Source organism: Anopheles funestus, chromosome 3RL (assembly GCF_943734845.2).
Source record: "Anopheles funestus chromosome 3RL, idAnoFuneDA-416_04, whole genome shotgun sequence".
Taxonomy (NCBI): Eukaryota; Metazoa; Arthropoda; class Insecta; order Diptera; family Culicidae; genus Anopheles; species Anopheles funestus.
In genome coordinates this window covers 28,449,795-28,462,110 of record NC_064599.1, presented here as the reverse complement: position 1 = coordinate 28,462,110, position 12,316 = coordinate 28,449,795, and the positions used below count along the sequence as shown (strand labels likewise).

Genomic DNA, 12,316 nt, shown 5'->3' with positions numbered 1-12,316 from the left:
GTTTGTTACCATTACTTTTCCACGTTGTTTTTTCTCTACTTAGCCTTAGCCTTCTTGTTACCATCTCTTTACAAACCACCTCTCTGTACTACCACTACTACTACTGCTGCTGCTAATAGTTTTCCATGGCCAATTCTAGATTAGTAGCATTTTTCTTGCCCGCTGTTTAGCTAGTGGATACATTTTTAATCACCATGAAACGAGTTTCCATAGAAATCATAGCCCAATGTATGGATAGATCTAGTCTGTTTTCACTAGAAACACACACCAACATACAGTTACTCAACACACACTAATACACCGATCGTCTGATACGTCCACTAGTGATGATCGTGGTTTTGTAGTTAGTTGGAAGTAATAAACTTAAAAATTTCACCAATAACATCAATAACACTTACATGATCAACACACACACACACAAGCCATGCGTTGGCATTAGAGAAAAAAAAACCTGTTTATTATCAACCTGTTTTCTCTTATTATCTTTCCATATTCTTTTTTCTTCTTTTCCCTCTTCTACTTTTTCGCTGTTATTTCTCGTTACAGAAAGAGTTATTTTTGGGTAGAATAGATCCTGGTTCACCTCGCGGTGAACGTAAAATGTCTTCTTCTAGCTCTTCCTCAATGAAGACTAAGTGGCTAAAAGCGTTCCGTAGCCTGAAACCGGCAGGTTCGGCGAACGATAGGTAAGTGGAACTACGTTTTTGGTCTGTGTGTGTGTATACTTATTTTTTTTGCTGAATAGTAGCAAGCTGAACGTTTTCTCTCCAAGTTTTCCCCATCCCTCTGTTTTTGTGTTTTTTGTTTTGTTTTTTTCACCAATCCATGTCTCTTTCTATTGTTTAACGATAAGTTCCACCTGTTCCTCATCTTTTTGTTTCTACCTTTAACAAGCAAAAAAAAACCTTTCAGGCTTGCTTACCCCGCCAAAAGCTCCTGTGCAAATCATCCCGTCGATCCAAACTAACTACTCGTGCAATATCTTAAGTTTCAAGCTCTTTCTTCACCATTTATCGCTCGCTTTATGTTCGCTTAACGTTTTATTCCCCTCCCAATGTCCTTCCCACGCCCTCACCCCGGAACCTCCACGACCGATGACTTTTTACCCATTTTCTTCTGCGCGAATTACTCTACGCCTTGTCCAAAACGACCCCCTTCCGAACGCCATGTTTTCCTCAATCCTTTATAACAGTCCTACCTTTTCTTTAACGCCGACCGGGCGCTTTTAAAAGAACTCTTCCACTCCCGTTTCCATCTGTTCATCACCTTTCCTTCCCCTTTCTTCTTCACTCCATCAACCGGAAATCCATCGCGCAAAAACCATTCAATCTCCCAGGCAAGGCAACTCGGGGTCCAGGTTCATTACCGGGAACCATCCATTAGGCAAAGAGAACCTCCCACCCTCTCACCACCTCACCTCCCAGCCCCTCCGATCTCCCATCCCCAAAGGCGTGTGGCGCAAATGGTTGTAGTTTGCCACCGCCGCCTTTCTTCACGAATGCGACTGTGTCTGCAGGGCATCATCATTCGCTTTCGTTTCGCACCGACGTGAACGTGTGCTGGCGATATACAAAAGCAACAACAAACAAACAAAAAAAGGCGTAGTATAACCTTGCTTTTACTATTTTCTAACGCTGCACAACGCGCCACCCAGTATAATAATGGTCGGCAAGGATCCTTAAGGATCTGTGTCAGCGAATGGGGCATAATTTTCATCTCCTGCTGCTGCTACTGCTGCTGCTGCTAACTGCTGTGAATTAACCGGTTTCTGCCTACCACTTTGATCGCACAGCACATGGTGTCTATTGGCATGTTGTTTTGTTTCCTTTTTTTGTTGTTGTTGTTGCTTGGTGTTGGTGTCGTGATCACCTCTCTTGTCAACTATCTTCGCACGAGCAGAAGACATGCATTTGGTTCAATGACTTTCAGTTCCTATTGTTACGGTTTGCGAAAGATAAGCATTATTAGACGAATTATTTGCCACGCTGCTAATGGCTTTCATTCATGGGAAGGAATGCTTTTAAAACATTATTTATATTAGCTTTTTTCGCGTCACCTTGTGTGTGTTTGTAAAGAGAAAAAAAATAAATTCAAAATGGTGAACCTACATTGAAGTCTCTCTAAGCTTCAATCTACCTAAGATGTTTCTTTTGCGATAAATGTAATATTTCTTTAATATAGGAATTCTAACATTAACTTCTCATTTCATGCATGTGAGCAGCACTTGGACACTTATATTCCCTCAGTCGGAGTTGCTTTAAATTACTTTGTAAATTTAATTGCTTTAAATTACTGCCCGCCTTGTCTGCGTTTACAGCGCTTGATTGAACACTAAACGCCAACAAATATTGTTTTCGGTCTCCACGATGGCAGTCCACTGTAGTATGCTTATAATTGCATTTTCTTTCTGTTTTTTTTTCTAATAAGAACCTAATATATTGAAACAACTTCTGTAACTCCAAAACAAACCAAACGATAATCAACATATCAGCGAATGATCTTCGTCTTCGTTTCTTTTTTTTTTTGAGTGGAACTCTCTACCTTCTATGAAACTAAGGAACTGACAGCTCTCTTTTTAGCTGACTCTTTTTAGTGAGTCAACTCAGAGTGAATGAGTCGTTATTAGGAGTCAGCTCGTTTAACGACTCATTTCGGAGTCATAAAAAAACTCGGCATAAACGTATAAGTTAAGGTTCGGTCATTTTACTCACTCATGAGTGTAAGCATGTAGCCGTGGTAAGTCGAGTTGCAAAAATAGTAAATGCGTGAGTTGAAACGAAAATGAGTTGAAACAAAACGTTTGATACACATGAGTTGAAACGGAATATCCAAACTAGCCAAATGAATATACAGCTCGCTCTGCTCACCTATCAAACCTACATGAGCGAACAAGCGGGCTAGTCTGATCGGTAAGGAAATGAAACGGAATTCGCCTCTGCTTAGAAGATTAGCAAATTTATAGTTTTTTTATTATCTCTTATTCTTTTTTTATTTAAAGCATTACTTGAGTGAAAAGAAACTTATTTCAACCAATTCGCATTAATATAAATCAATTTATAAATTTAGCTAAATTTCCAAAAAAAAGCTAAGGCTATAGCCTTAGAAAATTTTCAAACTTTTATATTTTTTTATTTTTTTATTGTTTTTTATTCTTTTTTGTATTTAAAGCATTATTTTAGTGAAAAGAAACTTATTTCAACCAATTTGCATTAAAATAAATCAATTTATCAACCTTAGGAGCAGTGGCGGACTCACCACGGCTACATGCTTACACTCATGAGTAAGTGAGTGAGTGAGTGAGTGAAAAAAGAGTCGCTAAAACTCCTCGTCGTGAGTGTTCGTTCAATACAACGTTTCAACTCACTATCTCACTCTTATTCACTTTGCACATCTCTAGATACATCCACTCCATTGAGGCTTTCAACTACTAGAGTCTAATATAGCTCATCAGTGAATGATAAAGCTCAAGTAATACAGTCGCATTCAACCATTCCTGTTTTCGTTAGTATTCGTAGAATTTCTGCAAAAAAACCCTGTCGAGAATTTTTAAAACAAAAAACCCACCCTCTTTTCCAGTATAGGCACCGTCCTGTCTGTTCTATAGAACACGCAATTATAACTAACACATCATACATGTGTATGTGTGTGTGTGTGTATTTGACGATGTGATAACGATTTGTTGTTAACGTAAAACTTTCATTTGATTTCTTTATTGCCTTCCTATTACTTATTGCATATTCGGTAAAAAAAAACACAAATATAGTACCAAATCCAATCAAATGTACCACGCAGTGTCAACGGTGTTGACTATGAGGTAACAACATTTTATACGGATATTAATCAAAATAATATCAAAGTATCGTGCTGTATAAACTATATCTATATCTATATATATTATATATTGCATTTGCTGTCGTAGTGTGTGATTCATATGTAAACCAACAAAAAAAAAGAACAGATAAATATATTTATATTATCACATATATAACCACCAAATAGGAATTGTATACATTATAGCGTTCTGTTTTGATGTATTACATATACATACAATGCCATTTTTTGTGCACAGTAGCAAACATCCGTGCTACCCAGTTTTTGTTTTAACTTTGATACGTTAATAGTCTAACGTGTGTACTAGCTTTTTCCACGACTAGCGTACAGAGCGAACTTCTCCCCACTTCTTCTTCTTAGGCTAGTTAACAGTCTCTCTTGCAAAAACAAACTCTCTTTCTGGTAGTAATACTCGACACCGTTACGGTTGAATTAAGTAAACCAATTCTTTAGTATGCCAGTTTCCCTTTAGATGTGCGAAAACCAGTTAGATCGAAAACGATAGATTTATTCAAGTGTTTTACAATGTATTGCAGCTGCAGATAATAAAAAAACGTTGTCTTTTTCGCTTTCTATTTAGTTTCGCTTATTAGTTTGCTTAGCAAGTAAGGCAACATTTAGTGTGGCAACAACACAGTTTTCTTTCCATTCCTGGACAATCTGTTTTCTTATTTCGCTGAACAAAATTGCTTCTTTCTCTACCGTATCACTATTCTCTATCGTTTAATCCTTATGCGTTTGAGCGTTTCTAACACATGGTTTTTGGTAGGAAAATGTATTTAAAAGGGGTGGTTAACTGACATCTTTTTTTTTTAATTAAACCAATGAGCTCGAATATATTTTAACACAATATAGCTAGAAGTGTGGAAAAGAGTTTTGCTTGTGGAATTAAAATTCCATTCTTGTAAAAAATTGAAAAATTTCCTTCGAAAATGCATTTGGAGAGTGCACATAACGTTACACGTAACGCATCTATGCAAGAGTAACGTTGCCACCAACTATTACCGCTGAAAAAGGTGTACACTTCCCCCATTGTAAGGCTCACCGAGTTACGCAGAAACCAGCATACATATATAAGCCTTTTTATTTAACAACTGAATGTCTACTTGCACATATGCGGCGTATGGTTTTAGTGGCGTATGGATTTTTCTTTGTACTTAGAAAACATTTCACTAATATCGATCTTTACTACAATCCTTACAGGAAGAGCGGTAATGGAGCACAAATCCGCTTCGATGGCACCGATAATCACAATCTGCAGGAGTACACCTACAAAAAGATCACACCGTGCGACGTCTGCTCGCAAGTACTACGAGGTACGTACGCCACCAATAACGTTCGATCGATTCTCTTCGAGCAAAACGGTAGCAAATGCTGTCGCTCTTGTCCTCCGGAGAGTGTTGAGGGTGTGCGGGTGAAATTTTTCAGTTGCTCATCCCATCGAGAAATAAAACTTTATCCTCTATCTCAGGCATACGGGGTGGCCAGCTGTCCAGGCCTTTATTGGGCCATGTTCTTGTTCTTTTTTTTTGTTCTTTTTTGCTTTATTTTGTTTCATTCGCCTCTATCGGCGCCCCCCAAAAATAGAACAGATAACTTTTGGCCGAAAAAAACAAAAAAAGCCCAAATAGCGCACACGAAACTACGACAATTTCGGTACCGTCATGTTCGGAAGCCGAAAGTCGTTTTACCATGTGCAATAGAATGCTCGTTGCTTTTGCATTATAAATGCGGAACTCAATCATCTTCCCAATAATGGTACCGGTCTGGAAACCACTCGGTCCACTCGGTGAGGACCGGTATGCGAGGCACATTACATTTATGAAGACTGGCAGTGTGCAAAAGATGGCCCCGAGACATGTTTTGTCGTTTTAGCTTCATCGTTAAATAATTCACTTTGGCCCCTCATCCATCCAACGGTATGGAAAGTTTAGCAAATCCTAACAATCGTGTGCCACCAATCGTGACAGCGTGGCATGTTTTGCCGGTTTTACCGTTGCTTCCTGGTACAGGTTTATGCTCTTAGGCAGTATAACGTTGCCTGCTGCATAAATCAATAAACCGGAAGCTTACATGCACGGAAATAAACAAGCAATTACAAGTATCATTTTTTTCTTTCATAACGATTTTGGTTTAATCTATTTCCCTAGATTTGGAGGAAGGAGTTTGAGGTTTTTTTTTTGGACTGCATTTGAACTAAAGTTACTTTGCCCTGTTCACTGTTAGGGTAAAAGATTCCCTGTTATAGTAGTTAAAGATGCAATAGGCATGCCTTTTAGATTAAACTAATAATTATTAATGAAGCAGTAAGATGTACTTTATTACAAGCATAAAAATACTTTTGCTTATGTAACATTATAGTACAGTGCGTAACATAACTATACGAATGCTTGTATTTTGAAAATGAAAGAAAGAATTGATCTCTTCAACTCATTCCAATTTGATTCATCACAAATTGCTTTGTAAGGTAAAGACAATTCAAATATAGCAAATATATTTCTTTAAGTTATTTAGTAAAATGGCTGGTTATCCTTTTTCCAATTGTCAGGAATACGCTGGGAAATGTTGTGTATTTTTTCATCATAAACGTTTTTTTTTATTAAATTACCTGCAGCTCGTGTTCTGTAAGGTACGCCATCAATGGTCGTTTAGAAAAATTGTTTATAACAATGTTTTAACACAATTTAAGGTTTGATCAAATTCTGGTATAAAAAAATCAATCAAATATCAAATCAAAAATCAAACATTCGTACGTTAAAGTATGATTTTTTTATGAAATTTCAAAAGATAAGTATTATTGTCTTATGAATAAAAAAAAATATTCTAATATTTGAAGCAACAGAACACCTATATCTTCATCTTTTCTTTTGTCCCTAAAAATAAAAGTAAGCATATAATTATGTTATCCACTGTACTATACAACTTCAGAAGTTCTTTAACTGCTAACGCCATATTTCCATCCATTATCCATCACCTTTTATACTCTTATAGTTTGGGTAATAGTTTCGAGCATGGGAAAACGACTCAGATGAGATTTGGTACCCGTCGCGTCGTGTGAAGAATGGCGCCACTATCACGTCCCGCTCGTTGTATAATACATCTGAAACGATTCCCTATCAGGAAACATAATTACATTTCACGCAATTTTCAACTTTAAAAGGAAACTTCGTGAAAAAAATCGTTCTTCGTTCTATCTCCCTTAAAAACCCCAATGTATCGCTTACACGTCCAGTACCACGTGCAGTACCATTTCAAACGTACGTGCAGCCAAAGAACCGAGCCCGAAAAGTGTTACCACCCTCCCCCCGTATGCTCACAGCAAAGCGCATTATAATTTAATTTCCAAATTATGGACACTACTGTTGAATTGATCCGTCATGGGCGAGTGAACTGAACGGGGGCCCCCCCCTCCCCCCCCCGTTGTAGCCGGAATAAATTATGCACGATTGCGATGGCCGAGGTCAGCACTACTCATTTTTGTTTTTTTTTTTTGCGATGGTTTTTGGGTGGGACTCATTTCAAAACCATCGACAACAGACACTGATGACTCGGCACACACATAAAATACACAACGGGATGCACCGAATGGTGTTGGCTGGTCTGTGCTGTGCTTGGCATTATGTCAAACATTTTCCCATGAGTGGTTAGACATGAAACACACATCGACTCCCAGTCGGCAGATGGCAAGATGAACTCTGTGCTGTTCTATTATGCTGTGTCAGGTTTTTTTTTTTTCATTTGTCCCCTCGTTTCATTCTATGTTCTTTGGCAAGCGCCACTATAGAGGTGCACCTGATGCACAAAGGCCCAGATTCCTCATGCACATGGCGTAATGGCAAATAATGGCCATACAGTACAGTCGATTGTGTGCAAAAACCCGTGTGTCTACAGGTGTCATTTTAACGTAATTATTCAGCTAACGAAAGCATTTTTAATTGATTCCACATTTTCCCCCCCAAAAACCGTGGAACGCCACGCCTGAAAACTCCCTCGGTGGTGGATACATTTAATGAAATTATCCATTTCCGTTTCTTTTTTTCTTTCTTGCTTCATTTTCTTCCCCATCAGGACACACCCGACAGGGGCTACGCTGCCGTATCTGCAAGGTGAACGTGCATGCCGACTGTGCGTCACAGCTGCCAAAGTGTCAGGTGAAGCAGAAGCTGCTCCGCCGCCAGAAGAGCACCTCGGAAATTGAGAACCGTGCCACCGAAGTAGAGGAAGAAAGTGAGTAGAAGCAAGCAATCGCCTTTCAGCTGGCAGCATACACATTTTTTCCATCATCATTTTCGGGGCCGTTTATATGTTGGCCGTTCCGGCTTTTTCGGTACGGTCCCGGGTCGTATTTTGCGGGGCGGAGGGCCACATGTTTTCACCATCACTGGCCCGGTTCGATTTTGCCGTGCGCCTAGATTAGTCGATCATCAGCATCGTATCGTAATTGTTTCATTATTCATCCTGCTACCTGCTACCAAACAGTCGAGACAATGGCAAGCGCAATTTAATTAAAAAAAAAAGATGAAGAAACAAAAAAACCGCCCTTTAACACTACTTATCATCGATTAAGCTAGCTGCTGCTTAAACAATAAGCCTCTGCTCCATCACCTTCAACCAAAAATTGCGACATTTTGTAGGGTTCTGTGGCTAAACAGTTGTATGTGCGTTGTGCGCCTTGGTAGTTTGTTCGATCGTGTGAATGATGTGTTTTGCAAATTGTCACTTTACTATACTCAGTGTTGTACTCGTTTGTTTGTTTTGTCTACTTATATTGATTAGCTTTCGCTAGCCCCCCCATATCGGCAATACAATTCGGCCAACCGTGAGTCGTCTGATTTTTGGGGGCATCATGTGTACTCGTTTAAGGAAGCAAAAAAAAACGAAACCGAAAACATAAAAGAAAATTCGACTACTAAACACCTGACACATTACACATTCAAAGTAGCGTTACTACTAAATATAACATAATATTTTATGTTTTTCCAGTGCTGTGTAAATATATCTTTAAATCCTTTCTCTTTTTTCTCGCCCGCGGAAAGCGGAAAAACAATACTTCCCGACCATTTTGTGTTTTTTGTTTCTGTCTCCAAGTTATATCTCACTGTTTCGCTTCCTACTGTTTCCTTCCTACTTCTATCGTCCTGATTCTATCGTACTCGTCCGTTTTCGTTCCCTCCCCGCGGGGAGTTTCCTCTGTTATGTTGCAAACAAACTATAAACTAGAACACCGAAACAAAAAAGAACACGCAGCTACTAACAGAACGATCCCTCACTGATCCCTCCTCAACAGAACCAACCGATGTCGATCAGATATATCAGGTCCTTAAGCAGGCGGGCGAAATTTCCAGCGGCAAAATTGTTGTCGATCCGTCAAAGGAGCGCCCAGGAGCGACCGGGACGGCTGCCGGACACAACCTAACCGTCTCGAACCCTCCGCTAGACATTCCCGTAGTGAAAGTGCCTGAGTATCCGGACCGAGCGCCATGGCGGGGACCAGTCAAATCTCAGGGGCCAAATTATCCACACCAGAAACAGGGACTGACTGCGCCCGTTGCAACGGACATGTCATGCTCAGGTCCGCGGTTGTACCGTTCCGGTGCGGAACGGTTTTCTCTTTTTTTTTTGTTTAATTCATTACTAGTTTTTCTTTTCTTTCTTTCGTTAACTCTTACTTTATTATATGTTCCGTGTTTTTTTTTGTTGCCAAATTTCGGTTTTTCCGTTTCACAGTATCACCAGCACCCGTGTCCCGTTCGGTTTGATTTTTTTTCTGTTAATGCTACGTTTTTTACTCTTCTTTCTATATGCGCGCTGTGTCAAGCTCTCTTTCTATCTCTCTCTTCTCTTTCGCATTTCTATTGCCTTCACATGTTTTCTTCTTCGCTCTCTATTTCCCTTTATTATTGCTTAAGTAGTACGAGTAGTACATTTGTTCTTTTTTTAGTATCTCCTTTTGACTATCAGTTCGGATACCGTTGTACCTTGCTGAGTCTGTAGATACTACATACACATGCTTGCCACTATTTTTATATTCCTAGTATTCGCCTTGTTCTAGCAGCGTGTTGCACGCGAATTGTCCTTCTCTCTCTCTCGCTCTCTCTGTACATAGAAAATCTACTGCCATAGTTGAAGTGGTATTGTTACTATTCTAGTGCGTTTAACATTGTTTTAAATTAAATTTTGTAGCTCCATATTCTTCTTCGTTCGTTCTATTTCATGTGTCACTAGCGCTCTGCAATACTAGCTCAAGTAGCGCATTTGTAGTACTCTTCTAACATTCATATTATCGATTACTAAATATGAACAAACAATTGAACTACACGCTAGTTTGTGTTAATTAAAACAAAACTTTTTAGAAACACATGTATATTTAAAATATTTATGGCAAAAAAGGTATCATGCACATATCAATTTTTACTTCTTTTCCATACCAAATATGACAAAATTGTGATAAATATTTAATATTCATCATGTTCTTTAAAAAACATTAATTTAATTTTGTGTATATTTAAATCGTATAAATAATGTCTTAAAAAGTTTTAAGACAAATCGCCATATATAAGTACTATAAAACATTATTTACGAATCCCAATTTTGAACAAACTTTCGATCAGTTGTACTCGGAGTACGAATCAGGGCCTAAAGAAAAAACATAACTTCTCTACAACAGTGCACAATCGGCAAAGCTAATCAAATAATTGATCTTTCCAATATATCCGATACTGATGCTACACAAAAGAACCACAAAAAGGGGTCCATTCCAACACATAATTACTTTTGCAAAACCGATTCACCAAACTCAAACATACACACGAAGCAACTCGGGGGAAAAAGAACAGGAGAATAAATCGTTCCATCGTTGTTCCATCATCATCGCTTCATCTCACAGCAAAACGAAAAAAAAACCCGCCATTGCCGGAACCATCGGCCCACATATACCCGCATATATTAAACGTCACTTGTTTGTTGTCCCTTTTCCCTCCACGCTCCGATTCCACCCCATATTGGCCACCAGCTATACGCGTACCCACAAATCCAAACACGCACCAGACGGCGGCAGTGGCGTCGGCAACGGCCATCGATTCCGGTGCGAGGCGTCGACTGTTTGCAGGCTTCCGACCAATGTCCGGGTTCGGCATATTACGGCTACGATCGGCACAGCATCGATCGATCTCACTACCTGAAAGTAATTAATTGCAGTATTGCTGCATTTCTCTCTTTTACTCACACTCATCGTCCGTGTTTTTTTGGCATTCTTTTTTTTTATTGGACTGAATCAACATATATAAATATACGTTTAGGTTTTTTTTTGTTTTTCCTTCCTCCCTCTAATGCATATGATGCGACGCAAGTCTCTTATGTTTTTTTGTACGTCTGCGTGTGCCCATAATCAATTTTGAATGTTTTACTTCTTAGTGTCCTTAAGCTGTTGGTGTTTACTTACTCGTTTTATGGCGTAACTGTTTTTGGCGTTTATTTTTCGGTCTGTTTTTTTTAGTTTAAAACCCCTACCAACCGACACTAACGTGTGCAATAATGGCATTTTGTGCGTTTTCATAATATTTCCCCCAACTGTTGAAAATGATTTTCCTTGCCAGGGTATTACATATGTTTTCCACCTTGTTCTACTGGCAGTTTTAGTGATGAGAATAATAACTTGTTTTAAAAAGTTGAAATAGAGTGAAAGATAGGTTATTAGGGTTAGATTCTTTTACTCACTGTTTTGGGATTTATAAAAAACAATGATCTAAACTAATATTTAGATTACTTCTTTGCGTTTCAACTCACTCACTCTCTGTGGTGACTAGCGACTCAATCGTTTTCATTTCAAATCACTCACTCTCTGTGTCGACTAGCGAATCACTCTTTTTTGTTTCAAATCACTCAATAAGAGTTAGTAAGTGTTTTCTGACTCTTTTGGGAATGAAATCACTCAATAAGAATGATTTGAAAAGTAAAAGAGTGAGTCGCTAATCAACAAAGAGCGTGAGTTAAATGAAACCCTAAAGGTGGAGTCGCTAGTCGACGCGGAAAGTCATTGAATGAAAGATTCATAAAAACTCTTCTTACTGAAAGTTTAAACTAAAAATTCACATGCTCTTGCTCAGTGTGCACATCTCTAGGCAATTGAAGCGATTTATATTACCCCACATCATCTGTATCGAAAACAGACCTCCAAAACCTACTACACCACCGTAAATGTGTCCCTATTGCGCTGTTGTTGTTGTCGCATCGACCTTAAGCCATGTTTTATTTGACCCATGTCCCATGTATAGTGGTGGAGCAGCTGCATCTCCTGCCGCTTGTCTACTGCTGGCCAAGTTCTAGTTGCATCTAGTCTCGTGTGTGTGTGTGTGTGTTGTGTGATTTTATGTGCCACTCACAAAAAGCTCTGTACCAAACAAACACCACATCCTTCTCACAACACAGCTCAACACACACGAACACAAACACACGGTACTATTACCGCATAAATGCATCGACATCG

The 12,316-nt window shown here is 39.0% G+C and overlaps 1 protein-coding gene across 1 annotated transcript in view; it reads left to right on the top strand.

Moving 5' to 3' along the window:
* Positions 1 to 12,316, top strand: part of LOC125768546 (uncharacterized) — a 78,028-nt gene that overhangs the window by 47,253 nt on the left and 18,459 nt on the right. The window contains 5 exon segments of the mRNA XM_049436342.1: positions 547 to 686; positions 3,764 to 3,814; positions 5,035 to 5,147; positions 7,900 to 8,058; positions 9,119 to 9,403. Of these exon segments, the coding sequence (XP_049292299.1) occupies positions 547 to 686; positions 3,764 to 3,814; positions 5,035 to 5,147; positions 7,900 to 8,058; positions 9,119 to 9,403 (748 nt within the window).